This window comes from Acomys russatus, chromosome 15, assembly GCF_903995435.1.
Source record: "Acomys russatus chromosome 15, mAcoRus1.1, whole genome shotgun sequence".
Taxonomy (NCBI): domain Eukaryota; kingdom Metazoa; phylum Chordata; class Mammalia; order Rodentia; family Muridae; genus Acomys; species Acomys russatus.
The window spans coordinates 32864694-32887741 of record NC_067151.1 but is presented as its reverse complement, the minus strand read 5'-3'; the positions used below and the strand labels follow the sequence as shown (position 1 = coordinate 32887741).

Below are 23048 nucleotides of genomic sequence, written 5' to 3'. Positions count from 1 at the left end.
TTGGAACATTTTAACGAAGGCAAAGATTAATTAGTGGAGCAAATTGTAACAATAGTCTCAAGATATACAAGACCCAATGTAAAGAAAGACCAAATTTAAGAATCATGAGAATTTCTCAAGACATAGAATACGTTTTCTCCAAAATCAAAGCAGAAACATTTCCACAGTTAGAAAAAGAAATGCAAATCCAGATGGAGAAGGAATTTGGAACATTAGACAACACCAAATAAGAACACCTCCATTATATTACAATACAACTGCTAAATAAACAGAACAAAGAAAACATAATGGAAAATAACCAAGGAGAAACACCCAACTCACATACGAAGGCAAGTCCACTAGAGTAAGACAGATTTGTCCAGAAATTTAAAAGCCAGGAAGGCTTGGGATAATGTATTTCAAGTTCTCAAAAACAAAAACTGTCCGCCTAGGATCTTGTAATGACAAAGCTACCTGTCACCACTAAGAAAAAGAAAAAATTTGTACCTCAAAAATAAGCTAAAGGAAGTCATTGCTACTAAGTCATCTCTATACAATATAAAATATACTAATAGAAACCCTTCAGAATGATGAGGACAAATACATCCATGAGGTTACAGAGAGAATAACCTACTATAAAAATAGTTAAGCAAGAAATAAATAGGTCAAATCCAAGCTCTATGAAGTCAAGAAAATAATGGGAATTAGTACTCATTAGTGATAATTGTGTATATGAATGTTAATTCACCAAATTAAAAGATACAAACTAGCAGATTGAAAATGTGGACACATCTCTTTGTTGCTTTCAAGAAATGCACCTTGCCCTAAAAAAAGACATCCATTCCTCAGAGGAAAAAGAATGGAAAGGAATCAAAATGTACCTATGGAACAAGTGGTTCTCACTGCTCTGTAACTGACAAAATAGCTTCAGAATAAAGCTGGTAATAAGAGTTATTTTCAAAGGTCATTCCATAATAATTAAGGAAACAATCCATGGAGACCATGAAGAGAGCATTATAACTATAAATATACACACACCAAACATGTGGTCCCACTTGATAAAACAAATAGGACAAATAGTAAAGATACAAATGAACCTTAACACAATCCTGGTGGGTGAATTCTGAACCTCACACTCAATTTGACAAGTAAGTCCAGCTTTAAAAAGTCAGAGAAGTATCATGACATTATAAATCAAATGAACTTGACAGACACTTGAAAACTACCCATCCAAACACTGCAGAATACACATTATCTCAGCAGCCCAACAAACTTTCTCCAAAGTAGACTACATGTTAAGACACAAAGTAAAGCTTAACAAACAGGTAAACCGAAGTAATTTCTTCCATCTGAGCACAGTAGAATGCAACTAAAAAGCAATAGCAAGAGAAACTCTAGGACATACATAAACTTGTGGCAATTAAACAGTAATTATATGATGAATGCGTCACTGAACAAATCAATAAGGAACAAAAATAATCGTGAAATTAAAAGAAAAACATAGCATACCAGCTCCAATAGGATACAATGAAAGTAGTCGTAAGATAGAAGCGTATTGCTGTACGTGCCTGCCTTTGAGATCTCAAGTAAACAACTTGATAATACACTTTGGGGTCTTGGGAAAACAAGACCATGCCAAGCCCCAAATTAGTAGATAGAAAGCAATAATTAAGATCAGAAATTGATGAGGTTGGGGACAGTCAGAGTAAAAATAATCAAGGAAACAAAGTTAAGGCCAAGGCTACCTCAGTGTAATATTTTCTAGTCTAACCTATTCCCCTACAAATTTCATGATTTTATTGTTCTTTACATATGAATAGAATTCCATTATCTGTACGTACTGCATTGCCATACATTCTTCAGTTGAAGGAGACTTAAGTTGCTTCCATTTCCCAGCTACTGTGAATAGGGCAGCAATGAACATGACTGAGTAAATGTAGGTGAAGTAGAATGCCAAGGGCCATATGGGAGATCTACTTTTAGCCTTTTTTTTTTTTTTTTTTTTTTTTAGAATTCTCCTCACAGGTTTTCTTAATGGCCTCACGAATCTATAATCTCACTAAAAAGTTTAATTCTTTTCTTGTGAGCCATTCTGATCTGAGTATGAAATCTCAAACTAGTTTTAAGTTGTATTTCTTTAATTGCTAAGAATTGAATACTTTTAAAGGTTCTTATTTCTAAGAATTCTAAGTATTCTTTTGATGATACTTTCTTCAAATCTATAACCCATTTTTAAATGAGTCATTTTGGGTTTTGTTGTTTCTATTATTTTTATTTATTATTTATTTTAGTTTTGGTTGGTTGGTTTGGTTTGATTTTGGGTTTTGGTTTTTTTTTTATTTTTGCTTTTTAGTTATTTTTAGTTTTTTATATGCTCTAAATATTAGTCCTCCATCAGATACATCCCTGGCACAGATTGTCTCTCATGGTGTGGGTTTCCTCTTTATCCACTTGAGTTTTCTTCTTTACTGTAGAAAAGATTTTTGGTTGTAGGGGTCTCATTTATTAATTTATAGTCTTAGTTCCTGAGAGAATAAAGTCTTACTTAGAAAGTCATTTCCTACACCTGTATTTTTTAGGGTGTTGCCATAGTATTTCTTGTAGCAGTTTTAGCATTTCAGGTTTCATATTGAGGTCTTTGATCCATTTGGAGTTGATTTTGGTTCAGCATGATAGATATGAATCTCATTTTATTTTCTGCATTTGAACATTCAGTTTTCCCCAGAAGTATTTGTTGAAGATGCTGTCTTTCCTCCAGTATGTAATTTTAGCATCTGTGTCAGAATCAGATGGCTGCATCTATGTGAACTTATGTGTGGGTTTCCTATTTTATCCCATTAATCTAAATGTCTATTTTTATGCTAGTACCATTTCTTGGAGGTAATCAACAGCTGTCTAATTGGGCTCAAGGCACTGATCAGTCAGAAGGAATTCTCTCCTAGAACTATAAACCTAACAACTACTTGTCACTGATGAGGTCACTCTAGAGGAGGGAGAAACTACTACTGCTACAGTTCCAAACCTGTATAATTTCCAACTATATTCTAAATACTTACCCTTATATCCACAGATAGGTGTAACTCTCACCCCTCATCACAGAAGCTTCTTTTTGTAGGAGATGGAGATTATTGCATAAATTCAGGAGTGATCAAATGCAGAGGCCTACAGAGTGGATGCTCAGCCTTAGTAGATACCTTTGTAATGCACTCTCTATACCTAAGACTGTGGACATCACAAAAGAGAGGATGGAAAGATTGTAAGAGCTAGAATATCGGGACATCTGCTATATATGTCAGGAAAGCTGAACCCATGAAAGCTCCAAAAATGCCACCACCTAAACAAGGCCTGCATAAGGCATCGGTTTGTTGACATGCCAGTGCAGATGGGGGAAATCCCACAGAACTCCACTCCTAGAGGAAGAATGACAGACAATTGCTGCTGAGGATGGGAGAATCGGTCTTCCCTGATAGGTTATCCAATCTCAAGTGGTCAGATCTAAACAAATATGCTAAAGGGACTCCATGGGGTTTGTGTGTGTGTGTGTGTGTGTGTGTGTAACAATAAAAATTGAAGAAGAGAAATAATTTGAAAGAGATTGGAGGTGAAACAGGGAGATTTGGAAGTAGAGAAAGGGCATGCACAGTGGAAATGATACAATACTCATGTATAAAATTCTCAAAAATAATTAAATTAATAAAATGTACAAGACTAAGCCTTTCCTCAAAAAAGAATTTTTTCAAGGAAAAAAATACAATATCGGCAAATCCTTATGTAAAATAACCAAAATAAAGAGAAAAAAGTCTCTAATTAAATCAGACATGAAAAATGAGCCATTATGATACTAACCAAATTCAGACAGTTATTAGGACCTTGAAATTTTATATTCCATTAAATTGTGGAGTGTAAGGTAAATTAGTTTTTAGATGCGTATCACTTGACAAAATTAAATTAATAAGATCATCAAAACAGATCCATCTATATCAATTAAGGAGACTGAAGCAGTAGCAAAAAATTTTCCAGTTAAAAAAATTTACTGTAGGTGCAGATGTATTCACTCCTGTATTCTTTCAAATTTCAAAGCAGAAGAAACACAAAGTTTTATTAACAAAAACAGCATGGTACAGACACACACAAAAATGCACATGTAAATCAGTGAGATGGAATAGAAGATCCAAAGAGAAGTCCGTAGTTTCAGACACATAACTTTTGAGAAACTCCAAATCATGCATATTGTAGAAAGACAGCCTTTTTAATGAATAATGCTAGGAAAACTTGATGTCTGCATGTAGAAGTATAAAACTAGATCCCTTTTTTCCTGAACAAAAACTTCCAATTCCGTTAATACCTTACTGTAGGACCTGAAACTAAAGGAAAAAAGTAGGGTAACTACTTTAGAAGTAGTCATAGAAAAGGATTTTCTCAATACTGTCCCTGTTTCAGCCAACAATGAATGAATGTGCTTTCATGAAACAGTTAATCAAATAAGAGACATCATATACATTACAAGAAAAACCTTGCCAGCTACTTAACAGGATTAGTATCTAGAGTAAACCAAGAAGTCAAGAAATGAAACAGCAAGAAGCCAATGAACCCAGTCAGTAAATAGACTAATGAAATATCTAGCCAGTTCTTAAAAGAAGTGCCAATAAACATGAATTCCTTAGAATGAGTTTAAAAACAGAACCAAATTTAAATTTTTGATGTCAATAAAATTGCCCAGTTCTCAGAGCTCAGAGCAAGCCCAAATAGTAAAATATCTCAAAGAAAAAGTCTACTATTTACTAGTAACATTCTGAATGTCACTGGCATCGACCCAAATTGAATTTTAAATACCAGTACCACTTTTTATGGGCATGCATATGTAGCCTTTTCCTGGGCTGTCAGACATGTCTTTCTCTCTGGTTTCAGGCGTTGAGGTCAGGCCTAGGGCAAGTCAGCTTTGACCATTATTAGTCTCCCATCAGTCCTTCTCGGGTGTCAAAATACAATTCTGCACATTCAGATACTTCTTAATTAGGTGGAGTTACCACAACTTAGGGGAAATCTGAATAACAAGAAAAATCAAGCCATTAAGGACTAATTCTCACTAAAGAAGCCTGGAAAGAATTAGACAAGAGATAAACATTTGCCAGGATATCTCCTTCTGCTGCTTTATATTTATGTTGTCCACAATGTGCATGGACAGTTGACAATTTTAATATATATAATTATTTTCCAGTTTTAAGTTACTTAAAACACATTTGAGAGAGAGAGAGAAAGAGAGAGAAGAGAGAGAGAATCCTGTTTATCGAAAAAGATTAACCACTTGGCCTTGGCAGGATCAGATATAATTAAATTCAATCGACCATAGAGCATAGCTACTTATATTTCAATAGTTTTTCTTATAGCTTTAAAAAATTTTTAGATTATGGACTAAGTTCAGAAATCTAGATGTAAAAAAATTTTGAAATGCCATACAAATACAATACGAGTTATGATTTTTTATTTTTAATTTTCCCAGAATTCTTCAAGTATCTTGTATATATATTAACATATCTCATGTTCAGACCTCAGTGCATTGAGTTTTCTTTACATATTACCTTCTACATGAATATGAATATCCTTGCTTCATTTCTGTCTCCCAAGTTTCTAATGGTAGAGTTTTAAGGATCGGAAGTTTTTAATTAGACAAAGCCTTCTAGATTGGGAAGAAGAATCCTCCATTATGTTATCCACCCTGGCTCTAGTTTTGTGTTTCCTCCTCTGTAGAAATCCATGCTCCAGAAACTTTCATATTTTCAAAGTGTCTTTGGTACCCTGCAAATGTTTGGTAGATCAGATGCTTTTCTGATATTTTTCCCATAGATGAACTGTTTCACTTGTGTTTCAGACATTGTTGTGCCTTATAAGCGTCCTTTGTGGCCTGAAGATTATAAGGTCATGTTTGCATTTTTTTTTTAATTTTTTTACTAATGAGATAATGAAGACTATGATTTGCTGGTTTTATCTTGTTTTGTTTTCCATGCGTTAACAAGGATCTTTTGTTGTATTTCACTGATTTTTTTCCAATTAGTTGCTATGTAAATCTATAACCACAGCATACGCTTCCTTGATGCTGCTCTTCTGTGTTGACTGTTTGCTGTATGCTCATCATCTCTTCCTTGTAGAGCTGGTTCTCTTAACATAGTTATGCTCGCTATGCAACTAATGTAATTCACTATTATATACAAACGGAATCCCTCAGAAGGGTTAGGGAACAGGCTCTAAAAAGCTACAGTGTATATTTGATGGGGCTGTAGCTCTTAGATCGTTCCTGCTCTTCTCTAAATGGAAATAGCACTGGGGCTTCCTGGCTCCTGTGCATGTCATTGTTTTCATCTGTAACACGTTCTTTTCTTTACTTCATGTGGTTGCTCTATTTTTACTAAGTCCAACTGAAGATATTTTTCTCATTAAGCATGTGATTATTTTAACTTGAAAACTATTTATTTTAAAAGTTTCCAGAGGAATTTAAAGAGCAGAACAGCAAAGCATCTAATTAGAATGTTATTTCTAACAGTGGTGTTTTGTCTGCTTGTACACTTGTTTTGTTAAGGAGAGAATGACGAGGCTAGGCACACTCTCAGAAGAAGAAGCTTTCATTGTTTGAACATCCTATTTTATAAATTAAAACATTTTTAATTGTTGGCCTTAAAAGAATCCCCATGCCACTTTTTCTAAAAATATGACCACCCATCCAAGCTTCCTATTTCCTGGTGATTCCTGATAGTGCCACTGTTTTCTTTTTCTGTTAAGGAACTAATTAAAACATTATTTATCTAGATCACAAAACCAATGTTCTAAAATGCTCCTGAGGTAGGCCTTGCTGCCCTCACTGAAAGCTGATCCGTGCGTTTGCCTGGGTCCTCCGCTAGAATGGAGGCTTCACTAGGAAGTGGGACTCAGCTGTTTCATTTGTGCCCTGGCACATGGTAACTATTTACAGTACTGCTTTAAAACTCAATCACCAGTGTCTTTAGTTCCTGGAAACCACATTTCCTGCCTTTCTGATAGATGGGCTTCAAGTATATACAATTTCAGAAGAGAAATATCTCCTTTTTTAAGGTGAAATTAAAAGGTGCTATTTACTTTGAGTTGATAAATTCTAACACTTTATGCTGTATCTACATAAACACTGATATACAAACTTCTATACATGATTATTGAATCGCTGGTATAAAACACAGTTTGACTCTAAAATCTTACTCTGAATTAACTATACTTGAATTATATTTAGGATATTTTGGTTAGAGAAGATAATGTTTCATTTGCATTACTATTGTGCATGTGTGATGATGCGTGCGGATGTGCATACCATGGGGCACATGTGGGAGATAAGGCAGCACCTTTATGGAGTTGGTTCGTTCTTTACACCTTTATTTGGGATCCGGGGATAAGGCTCAGACCATCAAGTTTTTGCCTTCTCCAGCTGATTTGTCTCACAGGCCACAATTAGACAGAGTAATTTTAATTCATTGTTAAATTAATAACAGTATAATATTCCACATCTTGTGAGATATCATACCAATAAATTGTTCCATTGAGTGGAATATAATCTTAAATTTTGGGTGACTTTAAGAATATTTATGTTATATTACTTTATCTTCAAGGCCACAATTCACTGCTAATATTAAAAAAAAACAAACAAACAAAACAGAGGACTCATTGCTCACCTTTAGTGTTTTGCTTTAAACGCTACATTTATGAAAGAAGTTCAGTCTGGGTCAATCTGGGTTTGAGAACTTACTGCTCTGAGCACAATTCTTGAAGGTCTTATTTTCTTAGGTTGCTTCCACAATTTAAGTCTGTAATTGTTGGATGAAGCTGAGAGACTGGAAAATAAGCGAGTTCACCTGACTAGCCACTACTTTAGCCGATTAACTTGAAAGCATTTCCTTTTGTGCTTTCATCACAATAATTATCAAGTGGTTTCCTTTTAGTAATTGTCTTAGCCTTTTATCTTTAAGTTTATGAAAGCTTTATGATGAAAAAGAAAGTGATACCTGGCATTTAGATTCATCACGGTTTATTAATGTTAAGTATTTGGAAGAAAAAGAACCTGTGCTTGTAATACAAATATAAAGGCCTTAAGGGCTCATATGACTGTTAGAGCAACTTTAAGTTTACTTAGGTTTCATAACTTAAATATATTTATTTGATTTTTTAATATATGAGAGCTACGATATAAGTACTTTGGAAACACAACTGTAAAATGTTCATTTTTATATGCTATTTCTAAAAGAATCCCATCATTGTAAAATATATAATGGTGTTTTAATGTAGAGATATTTCTGTACAGTTAATTTAAACTTTGTTTATGTAGCTATTTATGCAATGTCATTTGCTGTGCTTCTCTTCTGATTATTGATGTTTCACTTAATGACATGCATATATAAAATACATGGATAAATTTTGGTGATTATTTTTGTACAATACTGAATTTGAAGCAGATATCGTTAGCAGTGTTTGCATTGAACTGAGGATTTTAGAATCTGAAGTTACTGAGGGAGAAGAGAAGCAGGTTTGGCAGGGACTAGCATAGAGCTAGCAATCAAGGCTGTAATCAAGTTTAACCCAGAGAGCACTATAAAGGCCAGATGATTTGTGACAGTGAACATGTCTCTTATTTCCCTTATTTCAACCTCCTTCACTGCAGTTTAACTAAATCAAGAGGTCAAGAAAAGGGCAAGACATTCCAGTCATTCACCATTGTTGTAAAAAAAAAAAGAAAAGAGTTTAGGTCTAATCGTATGGATAATAGTATCTCATAGAAACCTCAAAAATACAGGCTCTGTGATCTTTTCAATAGTGTTTAGCTGTAACTCTGTTTTTAGTGCACTGTAGATTATTTCATCAACATATGTGTGCCTGGCTTTTCTCTGTAATTGAGCTGATGGCTTCTTCAAGCCAAAGACTGTGTTGGTTTCTGTACATCACAGGCCCTTCCCTAATACAAGACCACTAACATTTGCTCAGTTGTGGATTCAAAATTAGATGATTTAACTGAATTTTTTTCCAAGCATAGCCTTCCCTAATACAATTAATCTTGAGTAATTTAGATATTACAACCCATTTTTAAGATGTCTAAATAAATCAGGTCAGTGAATAGAAGTGAAAAACACATAAAAAGTGGCAATGACCATCAAAAATTACCAAAATGTTTTGCAAATATGGCATTTTTAATGAGATAGCACAAGTTTCTAGTGTTTAAAGTGGAAATAGTGGAAGTCAACTTGGGCGGGATGAACTTATGGCCTCTTACCATAGATTTGTTATCTATCATTTTATAGAACAATCTCCTTTGAGTGTTATGAACATCAAACCAGGCAACACACACACACACACACACACACGTGTCTGAATAAGATTCCTAGGACATATCAATAGAATAACAAGGAATTAGAAAGATTCTATCAGTAAGTCCGTCAAATGATTACGTGTGTGCTGTGTCACTCACCTTACAGCTACTTTTGTTTCTGGTTATTACTGGCATTGTAGATGTACAACGTAAAGGTCATCACTCAGCCAGTACCATTTACAAATGGACTTTTACTTCTTTTGACCTAGTGAAATTTCCATGGGGACATGTACAGTATTTATTTTATTAATATTTATTTCATTATGAATCTTTTAACATATTTCATGTAAATGAGTACCATTACCTATGGACATTGAGAAGCTAAGTGACATTAATTTTTTAATAACTATTTGAAATCCCTTATTTGGGATTTTAAAGCCAGAAACATTTATAATTTAGACATATAAGAAAACTAATAGTTACATTTTACATATATTTTTTCCACATGAATTTCTTTAATGTTCACACCTTGTGTATAGAAATAAGATAATCACCCACAGTACCAACAAGGTATCATGAGAACATCTCAATGTTCAAAAAATCTTCTACATAATAACTTTGGATCATAGTCTTATGGAAAATCTCATGTTTAAATAAAAAGTTAAAATTGCACACCAATCTCTAATGGGTAGAGCTAAAAATTGGAATCCAATCCTGAATGGATCATTAAGGTAAATTACTTAAGAATAACCCTAAAAAAGCTTTCTTCTGCAGCCAATGGGAACAAATATGAAGATTCACAGCCAGGCATTATGCAAGGAGTGAAAAGCTTGGACACAGTTCTAAAGGAATGTCTCTATCAAATCCCTCCCTTCAGTGCTCAGGGAACACAGTAGAAGAAGAAGTGCAAAGAATATAAGAGCCTTCAGGGATAGAGGACCCCAAGAAAACAAGGCCCCTAAATCAATTTGACCAAAGCTCATATGAATTCACAGAGGCTGAAGCAGCATGAACAGGGCCCGCATGGGTCTGCACCAGGTCCTTCGCATATATATTATGGCTACTTGTTTAATGTTTTGTTTGTTTCTGTGTACACTTTTTTTAATTTTTAAATTATTTTATTTTTGTACATATACATTTATATTATTACACATTTATACAATAGATTACCTGTCTCTGTCATCTTTTCATTTGGAAAGCTACTAACTTGCACTCCTGGCATACTCACATAATCAAGTTTACTCCTTCTCAAGTCTCTGAGGGAATTGAAGACCAGGTAGCTTAGTTTTACAATGAAGCTTAATTGTTTAGGGGTTAAGATGTTTTCAGGTCTAGATAGGTGATGTAAGTTTATAATGACAGTATGTGATGGAGATTGATCTGCATTCAGAAATTTAGATGCACCAAGATAGGAAAGATGTGTTCTTCAAGGCTGTTACATACAAATGGCCAAAACACTGAGAATGTAACATTTAAATAATTCCTGATTGTGTCACGGTTCTTCTTAAGTTTGTTTCATAGCCTCTGCAGGAAGGGTACTGAGCAGCTGTATTCTAAATACAGCAAGGCTGCCATTTTGTAACAACTGAGTTGTTGGTTCACTGTACAAATCAGCTCCCACTGTCTCTACAGTATTTGGATGGGCTTTTTAAAAAAATAAACTTATTTTAATATAAAACTGAAATTCAGTGAATCAAATTTAACATTTTGAATGTACTTAATTTTAGTGTGGCTTCAAGTCATATTAAAATTGATGCCATCAAACTGTCAGAAAAAAAAAGATACAGTAAGATTGTGAAATGTCTAGTGAAGTGTTAGCCCACAATCTTCTGCACATGTTAGCATTATTCATAGTAACAATGGGACTCTAATTCATCATTGGTGTTTGCAGTAGTTTTGTAGTATTGTTCTCGGAGTCTTGCCTTCACTTTTTTTTTAAATTTGGAAATCCACATCTATTACTCTGTTGATTTCTGAAACAATCTGGTGATTTTTAAAAGTAACTTACAGAGAGGATCCTGCCAGTGTTATAAGAAATAAATGACATCTTTCAAACACAGAAGTATCGAAAAATGCAAGAAACAGTTATTGTGCCAGAGAGGTATGGAGGCTTTGCAGCCTCCTAAAGCCACTCTCTCGTGGTACTCCTCTCTTCCACCATGAAAAGCTAAGGCACAAAAAACACCATGGGCATTTCCTTCTATCCTTCACACTCTACAATAACTGTTCTCAACCTGTGGGCCGCAGCCTCTTTGGAGATGGGTATCAGTTATCCTGCATCTCAGATGCTTTCATTACTAATTGTAACAGTAGCAAAATTACAGCTATGAAGTAGCAACAAAATTCTATGTTTGTCGGTTCACCACAACATGAGGAATTGTATTAAAATGTCACAGCACGATGAAGGTTGAAAACCATTGCTCACAGAATTACATTCCAATTTCATTGTTCTGGTTTGGTTGTTGTTATTGATGGTAGTTATTTTGTTGGGGTTTTTGTTTGTTTGTTTTATATCTCAAACAATTGTTTTCATCCTCTTTTGCCAACATAGCGTCAACATCAGACAGACAAATGTCATACCTGCAGACATTTGCACACAAAACTGCTAACCTTGCTGTCCTATGCACCCTCCGTGAGCTTCTGGATCATGTATCAAGTTACCTGTTAACAATACCTGCACTGCACTCTTCACTTTAGTTAAACAGATGCTCTCTAGGACAGTGAACCCAATGCTCAGAATATGTCTTCTACAGGAATTGGACTCTTGTTCTTTCAATTTTCTTACCCCTCCCCCACCTTACTAACTTATGTTTTGTTTGGTTTCTGTCAACTATTGATGGTTTCTAAGTACTTGTTGAGATTCTTTGTTATAGATGTCTGTCAAAGTCTCCTGTTTCAGAATAATGCCTTTGTGACAGGGAATGTGATGTTGCTTCCAAGATGAGTCACTTTGCTTGTTGTATATTGACTATTACCCTTCACTTCCCACCAAGAGGAACAGCATTAGAGACTGGACTGTTATGCTGAAAGCTAAAGGGTTCTTTCAACTTAATCTTCAAGTTCACCAGATACATAGGTCAGACCCTCAGGTTTACTGTGGAGTGTTACGGTAGCCTTGGCTAGTGTTTGTACTGAAGAAAGATAGCTTGGTCCCAAGGCCAAGTTTCTAACTTCATACTCATTTGGGTAGTTTGTAATCTGGTCTACCCTTTGCCATACTGTTTTCATTTTATTGTTTTACTTGGTTTGGTTTTAATCAAGAGGAAATGTATTCTCAAAGTTCCTAGTAAATGTATACCCAAATATTTGCCAACTTGGCATAATTGTTTTCTTTTAATATTTGTTTTGCTAGCTGTCTGGATCTAGACCATGTAATCAGCATGCACATATGCCTGTCTTGGCTACCCGTTAGCTGATGTCATCCTTCAGCAATATGGTTCATAGTGTATACAGAAGCTCTCAGCATCTTTTATTTTCCAGACTTCTTCCCCTAGTGCCACAAATACCTACTATCGCCATCCATCTCTTTGTTTTGTGCTGCAAAACCAGTATGGCTTGCAGTGTTGGGTTAGTGTTTGTGGGCACCATATTTATTCTGATGAGTAAATACTATCTGGTAGCATTTTGTTGACTGGCTTGTACTTCTGTCCCCACCTCCCAAATAATGGACTCACTGTGTGGTGTTGCTTGAACTCACAGAGCACCACCGGCCTCTGCATCATATGCATGGCTCCACTGAAGTCTACTTTTTAGTTTATAAAGCACAGATTGTCATCATAGAATAGGAATGCCATTGCCAGTCCTTGGAACCATTTCCCCCACTTCTAACTGCTCATAGCCCTTCATCTTCGCTTCTCAAACCACTTGTAATTTTCTTTCTCCAGCCCTTTTCTGAACTTAGTTCTGCTTTCCAGCAGCCCCATACTCCAGTCATCCATCCCCAAGGTACAGATCTCTAGTGAGACATTTCTCTTTGTTCTTTGATCATGCTATGCTTGTTGCATAGTATATTGCGTTCCCTTTTCACATCTGACCAAAGCACAAACCTTCACCAAGGAAGCTGACCGAGTCTCCCCAGTCACACTTGACATCAAGACTTTCCTTAATATCCTATATTACTAATTCACATAGGTGCTGGATTGTTACGTAGAAATAATAAAATAGTCATTCTAATTAAATGATGTAATATGCAGCCTCCATATTGGTCTCATCACCATATCTTTCACTTTATTAGTCTATCAAATGCTATAATGATAAGTGATTCGAATGTTTAATTTTATAAGGTATTTCAGTTACAGCGTGGAACACTTGATGAGCTGTCATTACTAAGCTCTTATTTATCACTGAAAAGTACTTACATTTTACTTTTAGAGATGTTATCAGATGCCTTGGTTCAGTCACAGAATTCAGTGTACTAAGACCTGTGTTAGTACACCATTTGCCAGTGTCTGAACAATTTAGAGTAGTTTGTGGCATGGCTGGATAAATTTACTTTCTTGAGCTTGTGATTAAAGTTCCACAGAAATTATTTTAATGTTTCTTAAATTTGAAAAAATGGTGAAGTTTATAAGGATAAAATATTAGCTGTGCCTACATTTCATTATCACAGGCATCACACTGCATGCCACCTATTTGTTTTGTTTGTACTTTTTCTAACCTCTAGGAATAATTTAAAATAATTCTAGTAAGTTTCCAAAGTTTCCTTAGCATGTGTTCTCATCAATATTAGGTCTGTTTCTACTTCCTGGCTTGTCCTTTGAGAATTAGTGGCTCCGACCAGAACTAATTAGACAAAACACTCTGGTAAAGAGTGAGGTTCTACAGACCTGAGTTCCTCTTGTACACAAGGAATAGCAAGATGGTGTTATCTTGCTATCCTGTTGGTTTGTTCACATTCCTTTGGGGGGGAATGCAATACTGATGTGAGCTTTCATATTTTTCTTATAAAGAAATGGTAATATTTCTAGGGGTTATAAATGTGACTATTACATAAGAGTTTGTTTAAAAATTAGCTGATAACAATTCCATTTTTATAAGTTTTTACTTCAAAGTATTATGTATCCACAGTTAACACAGAATAAGGAGGACAGTTCTTTCAGAATGGTAGTATTGTCTCTGTTGATATGGCCATATCTTAATTATGATCCTATAGCCTTTTTCTTAAGGTTTTCTTTGTCAAAATCCAAGTACTTGATCAGCCAACAAGTGATAAATGTTCCATTAATCTTTCTGACTCTGTAGCTCTTGACTGTGAGGATTTCTGACCAGTTACACCACATGTCTTTTAAACAAGCTTTTCACATCGGTCTCTTATTTCATTAGCTGTCTGCCCAGAATCTGATAAAATAGAGTACCAGTGACTTTTTACAGCTCACTCTGTCAGATTGTATGACATGGATAAAGTCTTTAGTAAAATGGGCAAAAAGAGGTATTTGTCCGCCCCCTACAATAAATGCTCACGCTAATGCCTAATGTCTACAGCACTTGAGACTGCTACTTGAAATCAACCTAAGAAAACAAGAAAATAAAACCATTGCTTTAACTTTGCATTTGTTAGCATTTTAAGAGACCAAAGCATCTCTTTCTATAAGATAATTTACTGGGCCAGCAGGTGGGCTCAGCAGGTAAAGTCTCTGTGCTCCACAAGCCCAGAGACCTGAGTTCAAGCCCCAGGACATACCCACACATTTTGCACATGTGGGCTTGCCCCCCACACACACACATCATGCACTTACTCATAATTAAATTCATTTAAAAGATCACTTTTATTGCATTTGTACTTACAAATAAAAAAAAATTTAAGTCTATTCACCAAACACATTTTGTTTAGAAAACAGCACCATGACTTGGACATTTATTTTAAGGTAGCATCCATTATAATTTATGTGCTCATCAGAGATTATTATTTTAAGGTAGCAACCACTCTATTATACTCATACAGAGATTATTATTAAATCTAATTTACCTCTCCCTAATTTTGGTACTTTCAGTACTAGCCATTATGATCTACTTCTTCATTATATATGATGTTTTATAGATTATTTTTCATTTTGAAGAGTTGAATAATTAACATCCAAGCTGTTTGTAGATTTTTTTTGTTGTCGTTTTTGTTTTCAAAACAGGTTTTCTCTGTGTAGCCCTGGCCATTCTGGAACTAACATTGTATACCAGGCTGGCCTGGAACTCAGGAATTCACCTGCCTCTGCCTCCTAGCACCCAGGTTACAGAATGTTTTTTACCTGTACACTCGGAATGGCATTAGAACCTGCTGAGACTGGCATGAGATAGCAATGTAAGGTACTTAACACAGGCCCCTGCAGACACTGAGTCAGTGAGCCTTTTGTGTTCACTGTTTTCATTTCTTGTGATACCCAGTCAGTGAGTTTGAACCATTAACAAGCTGTGGTGAGTGAACTGTGGGTTCGTTGCTTAATTTTTGGTCCTTCAAATAGAAAATGCCAGCAGCTCTTAGATTCGCATTGTTCTCTGCTCCAGGAAACAGTTAGACAGCAGCACCTCCAGACTAAAGCAACTCTGACCAGCTCAACTTGAATAGTCATCCCTTACATTACATAAGCATTTTAAAACACCTTCACCTAGTAACTGAAGCATAAAACCAATATTTTAGCAATTTTCATATCATTTGCAACATCTGAAAATTTTAAATTAATGCAGAAGAGTGTGGAGATGAATATTTTTCATTCACTTAATTTCTGAAGTCTTTCTCAAAGCAATTCGTATAATTGACAGTGAGGTGATTGTGTGCCTGTCTTGTGGTGACTCCCGCTTTGACCTCTCCCTGCAGGCCTCGTTTGTATGAAGTCCAGCACATCCGTGGTGGAGCTCGTCATGCTGCTTTGCTCTCAGGTAAGAGTGTCATCCCTCGTCATACTAAACTGCGTGAGAATTCCTTAGGCGTGTGTAATATTCATCGTAATTTTAACTTTATCTCTTGCTGTGGAGATGCAGAAGATAGTTGGGTGCACCTTGAGGTGCATTAGTGCCTAAATGGCCATTCCATATAAACACTGCCTTATTCTCTTTTCTTCTCCTCAGCTCTCTCTGGTCTCTGTTTTCTCTGACCTTCCATTGTTTTGTTCTGTCTGTGGCCGGCTTTGTTCTGTGTTCTCAAGGTCTTTTGATGTTGTTTGTGCCATCTTTTAAAGATACTGGAGTACATGTTACAATTTTAAACCATAACTTGTAGTTACTGTCGCTTTCTCAGGTTAGAAATAGTAGAAACTCAAGTCTTTTTTTTTTTGTCAGTACTAAACACATGCAATCTAGCCATTGGTGAGTCAGCGTTGACGGACTGCTTTTCCAGTTTTATGTAGAATTAGTATATATTAATAAATCTAAACATCTACTGAGTGGTAGTTATTTTTATTAACAAGAATTTAAAGTATATTGTTAAATACTGTTTCTTTCTAAACATTATACAAAAACAAAAACAGCAAACAAACAAACAAACAAAAAAAACCCCTGATGTATCCAAACCTTGATAGAGAAAGAACCATATATTAGTCGTTTAGATGACTAAAATAGAAATTTAATGGTCTTTTCTTTCGCCGGGACTTTCAGTCTCCCTGTGATCATATAAACATGAAATATTCTGTAATAGTAAATGAAAAGGGAGTAGATACATGTTTGTAATAAGTAGCTGGCATAGTTCTCCCTGGTCTCCTCAGTAGAAGGGTAAGCACACCTGAGGTCCGTAACTGTCCTCAGACCCACCTAACGCCACCGCCAACCCAGATAACCCTAGTGTGACTTCAGTGGTCTTTAAACATCCCAGAGCAAACAGCAAACCTTACCTATTGACTTATCCCTGGTTTCCTCAGGAGAAGGGTGAACACACCTAAATCATAACCAGCTTGAGGTCCGCCTAAAATGCCACAACCAACCCAGATAACCCAAGTGTGACTTCAGCGGTCTTTAAACATCCCAGAGCAAAGAGCAAACTCTTACCTTCAGATTTCCGGGTTTCATGTTTACTTTCTCCAGGAGTGTTAGTGGGAAGCCAAGAATACAGCAGAGAGGAAAGTACAGAGAGCACCGGCCCTGGGAGGAGCTCATCTGCAGAGCTTGGGAAAACTGTACCCAATGCTGAGATCTTGAGTTCAAGGGAAGTGCGAGCTCTGAGGACATTTTAGGCGGAGGAGAATCCAAATATTTAGCAGCTTTTGTGGCAAGGCATAGTTTCCAAAGCCTTCTTTCTCAGCTCTGGCTATCACTGCAGTTCAGAGAAATAAAGAGGAATGTTGCATTAGGATCTGGTGTCTTTGATGGCCTCTGTTCTAATTGTAGGTTTAACATTACCCATTTGCTGGCTCCAGGAATTCCTGCCATTAGGGGCCCTAGAGATGAAACTTTGCCTCAGATATTGATTGGAAGGAAGAGTGGGAAATGTAAGCTCTCTGTAGTGCACTTTCCTCTGTGTGTCAGCAGGACAGCATGACAAACAAGCCTCTTAGATTGATTTTCAAATTGAATTTTAAAAATAATTCAGGGTTTAAACACTGAAATTTTTAAATGTTTCAAGTGGTTTATCAGTTAAATATCCATCACAAAAGTAACTTAAAAGTATTCATGTTAAAAATAATTCTGTTTTGTTATTTTTCTGTTAATGTGTTTTGTTACTTTCTACAAAGAATTTTTAAGAAAGCAAGTGAGTTTTAGTGTGAAATTGAGCTTCTAAATACATCATTGCAGATCATTAGTTGCTCCACAGATGTCCCCAAACTTTGGTTTTGAGGTTACTAAGGAAAATGGATACATTTTCAAAATGTTCTTAAAATAATATGACATTTTTCACTGCTACTAAAATTCATGATTTTCACCAGTTAGCAGGATGACCACAGAAGTGGCAGGCCTCTGGTGAGGAAAGTTAACAGTGCTGTAGAGATAGCTTAGCCTAGCCCTCTGCAAAGCATGCTCTTTTCTGCAGGCCTTAATGCACCTCTTCCATGGGAGCTGATCCCTGTAGAATTAGCACCAGTCTGTGGGCTGTCTTCCTGCCAAGGCAGGCACTCATGATGAATCTTTAAGACCGTGGACCTCAGAGCTCTTTTGGCTTTGTTTGACTGTCAACCACCACAGGATGTTGAGCAGCAATGAGTGAGAGTAACAAAGGTAGTTCAAAGTACGTGTCCTTACTGTCTGGATATATTATATGCCTTTTTCCCCACACTGAAAAATAGCCTTAAAATATTATCCATGCTGTGATTTAATTCCTACCAAAATAAGTTTTCAATGCAAATGTTTTGTAGTTTTTTTGTGTGGAATTTATTTTTCCTCAAATAGAGACAGGATATTGAAAACTCAAATTGTGTTTCAGAGCAATGGGGATTGAAAGGAAAAGGCAGTAAACTTCGTTTTGGGTGCCCTACAATTCTCTCTGCTAAGGCTCATTAGATGCTTTTAGTTTTACACTTTCATTTTTTTGTTGGAAATTCCATGTTAAATTTTATTATTTTATTTATTTATTATTTATTTATTAAGAATATTTTATTTTCTTTCTTTCTTATCTGAGTGCCTGAAAAGAATTACTCTTGCCAAAAGTTTGTGTCCAAAATGTGCTCTAAATTCACATGAGATCACATTACAGATGTCTGAAGGTACTTGTCAAAGATAATTCAGTTCATATGGCACCCTCTAAAATCCAAGGGGCATGGCGTCCAGTCTACCCCCTGTGGAATTTTGTTTTTTTTTTTTTTTAACATATTTTCAGTTTCAAGAAGAAATTACCATTCCACTGGAATTTGTTTATTATTCCAAAAACACAGGGCAATTTTTACTATATTTAGATTCTTCTCCCCATGTACATCTTAAACTTTAAGAATTATTTATCCTTCACTCATGGCTTATATTAATATAGCATTTTTTTAACAAATGTTTTATCATTTTGAAGTGTAAGGAATTGTATAAGGTGGTTAGTTTGGGAAAGGAACCCATGGTCAGTGCCCTGCACAGGCTTCTCCTCAGCTGTAGGTAGCATGGTGCCTGACTGTTTATTTCTGCAGTGTTGTGGCTGAGGAGATCCCCAGCCCAGGCACTTACTTCCCTCCTAAGATATCCTGGGTGTACTACATTCTTTGATGAATAGCAGATTGAGTTTTTCAAGCAAACTTTTTAGGTACTATAATAGTTTCTAATTATTTCCAGATTTTCTTTTTAGGAAATCTCCATGAAAAGAACTCTTAAGAAAAGCCGAGTGGTGTTACCCACAGGATTTCTTTAAGTTTCCATCAGTAAAGCTTAGCAGATGCACATGCACTTCTCTTTATGTGTCAAGAGATAATTGAGGGGCCTCATGAAAAAAAATCATATTATCAGTATTTAACTGCTTTCTGACTTAAAGCGCTGATTAAGCAAACCTGCTACATAAATCATTCCTGTTCTCATTAAAAAGCTTAACATACATAAGTTAAAATAATGACTCTTAGGATCTGTGTATGATGTGCTCAGCATGAATTATTTTGTGGCTCATATGACTTTGTTCTTTCCTAAATACTTCATATATTTAACTAAAAGGATTTGGTGACTGGTGTGGTCAGGGTGTGACTTGGGGCTTTAGAAACAGTACCCACAAAGGAGCCACAACTGAGGAAAAGCCTTTTCCTTTCAAGTGATTTGGCCTTTGAACATTTCATTTTTTAAAAACATTTTCTCCAATTTGGTACAGTTTAGTCAGATGGTACAAAAGCAAAAAATTTTCATCTACATGTAATAAAGCCAAGATGAGGTTCTAAGGTGAGGCTGAGGCTGAAACACAGAGGCTTCATAAATGCCTTCATTTGTATAGACTCAGTACTGGGAGGACTTTAGATTGCGTAGTCAGGTGATAAAAATGAGAGAATCTGAAGTACATCCTGTGTTTTCCTCCAGACCTTTGGAAATATCACTCAGTCCCAGCCATCGAGAACTCAGTGCTTAGGCAGTCTGCGACCACCTTTTGTTAGTGTTTTGGTAGTTTACTAAGGCTTTAGTGACATGCTTCTATTCACGCAGGAGCTTAGGTTTGTCTATGGCATTGCAAATTACACATCTGAATTTGAAGGCAATGAGACAGAATAAAAATGAGATATTTTTATTGCTGTAATCAAGCAATGTGTACCTGTGGCTCTGAAGGCTGAGTGGCCATGGGAGGCTCTGTGGAAATAGACCCCGATCTGGTAAACATTCCCTGCAGTACTGTCAGGGAAGGAGACAGTCAAAACATATCTGCAGGTCTATTTGTTTGTCCTCTTATGTCTCTCCTCCGGCCTAGAACCAACCTTGTTTATTGCACATCAAATATTAAATAACTAAGATTAGTGAGGTGGCTTACGTGGACAAAAGTGCTTGACCCCCCAAGCCTGACAAACCAGAGTTTGATCCCCACAACCCATGGAGAAATAAGAGAACCCAATCCCTAAAACTGTTACCTCACTTCTGAACAAAAAAAAAAAGAAAGAAAGAAAGAAAGAAATAGGGAGGGTATGACTGCTCCTATGTATGGTGGAGGAGATAAAAGGAAAAGTACAGTAGTTATAAGGAGAGCACAACCAGAGATGTTTGGAAGGGTCCAGAGTGAACATGCACCTAGCTGAGCCATGTGAGAAGGGAAGAGGAAGAGAGGGGTACCAGGAGCATCAGCCAAGAGGGCAAGAGGCCAAAAAGGTCAGAAAAATATTTTTAAAAAGGGAAGAGCAGCAGGGAGTTGGAGTGGGGTGGGGTAGCAGTCCAGCCACTAGGCTGGGGAGTTCAGGGTGAGGGGCAGGGTATACCTACCAGGGGGACCCTGTAACTGCCAGGGACTGAGGCATGCAGGGAGAACCTGGTAGCCAGAATCCACTTTGATGTGTTAATAGTCACCTCCAGTCATGCATTCCACGACACAAGCATGCTGGCACACCCTACCCCCAGTATAACACATCAATATTAATAATAAATAATAATAATATAAAGTTTATTTTTAAAATCAGACAGTATATTTATTGCGTTATAGAGAGTATTCCATACCTTCCTGGGTGTTTCTCAAGTGAAGTTTACACAATATTTTTCTGAATCTTTTAACAATCCATCCTTTTGCTTGATGTTTCCTCTAAGCTCCCTCTCTTCATGTTTGTATGAATTTGTTTTAAAAGATGTGGATGTTTACCCTCAAAAAAGGAAGCTCCCACGGGACACTCAACAAAGGGCAAGGAGGCCATTCTGTAAAGAGAGCGGCCCAGCCCCGCTCAGGAGAGTCTGCCCCTCGTCCCATGCTACTTCTTGTGTCATATAAAAGGCCTTCTTATTCTCATGCTCAATCAAAATTGGAAGAGTTATATTTTACATGTTCATCTTTTGAAGTTTGTTTTAGAAGTTCTTCTTGTATCAATTCTAAGACCTGAAGAGATTCAAAACTACATCTGTAAATAAATCCTAAATTGTATATTTGAATGTGACATTTGGCTTGCTTTCTGCTGTTCCTGTTGTTGTACATGTCCAGCTTTAATCCACAGTAATCAAACAGAATACAGGACATTAGCTCAGTTTTCCTGTAGTTGAACCTGGCTTTGTATCCTACTAGGGACTTGAGCACCCCTAAATATAGATATTCCTGTGGGAGTTTAGAACAGTCTGTCATAGGTGCCAACGTGCATACTACACATGCTAATAGTTGGGAAAACCCTTACTTTAAAACAATTTAGTTAAAAATCTAGTCTCAAGCACAATTACATATATATTGATGAAAATTTTTATAATGTTTAATTTATTAGCAGTGATCTACTAAAATTCTAGGAGACCTCATGTTTATCTTCACATATTTTTTATGTTACCTGTTTGTTTTTCCATGATTGTACTTTATATTAGAACCATGGAAGAAAACTGCTTATTTCCTTATTTCTCTCTCTGACTCATGATTAGCCTTTCTTTAACCCAGGATCAGTACCTAGTGGTAGCATTGCCCGCAGCAGGCTGGGCTCTCCCGCATCCACCAGCGCTCAAGACGGTGCACACGGACATGCCCATAGGTCAGTCTGACCTAGTCAGTGTCGCCGTTGCACTTCCCTCTGCCCAGGTCACTGTCACTTGTGTCAAGTTCACAGTAAAAACTAACCAGCACACTTTCACATTCATAGAGAACTAGCGGGTCTCTACTCTTTTTTGTGATGTGTACATTATCCTTCTCTTCAGTTCTTATTATTAGCTTTACTGGCTTATCAGTCAGATTTTTCAGCATGTCATCATCTTACCAGTTACAATGAACATTTACTCAAAAGATTTTAAGGACTACTACCACTCCTGGTGGTAGAGAAAATACACAATCAATTTTCAATTCTCAGAAGAATTTAAGTCTATTCTTATCTTCCTAGTTTTTCCTCTGATGTTTACCGTGTTTTTTTAAAAGTTTAAGATGGATTAAATATCCAAGGATATTAAGTTGGCATGCTTAACTTTATACAAAGAAGGAGGAATGAAGAATGTGCATGGAGCTGACATAGATGAGGAGAAACTGATGGAAAGCTCTCAGCCTGCGCTGTCTAGCGGTCATCTGTCTGCCAGAGGAGAACAGAGGGATCTCATTGTCATCCTTCTGGAACTTATTTGTCTTCAAAGTGTTCCATTTCAAACGGTCTTCACACAAGATCCAATTCCTGGAGAAAGTCCCTCATCTTACGGACATTTTATGCGTTCACAAAGAAGAGTTTAAAATGGTGACGAAGCTGGTTTAAAGACTTGGTGGTCCTCTGCAAGCATTTCTACTTGATATTAAATGTTTCCC

At 36.4% G+C, this 23048-nt stretch overlaps 1 protein-coding gene across 7 annotated transcripts in view; it reads left to right on the top strand.

The window, feature by feature from the left end:
• Nbea (neurobeachin) overlaps positions 1 to 23048 on the top strand; it is a 657568-nt gene that overhangs the window by 385402 nt on the left and 249118 nt on the right. For all 7 annotated transcript variants that reach the window (XM_051157177.1, XM_051157179.1, XM_051157174.1 and 4 more), the window contains one exon: positions 16101 to 16162. In XM_051157177.1, the coding sequence (XP_051013134.1) occupies positions 16101 to 16162 (62 nt within the window). The remainder of the gene's footprint in view (positions 1 to 16100; positions 16163 to 23048) is intronic.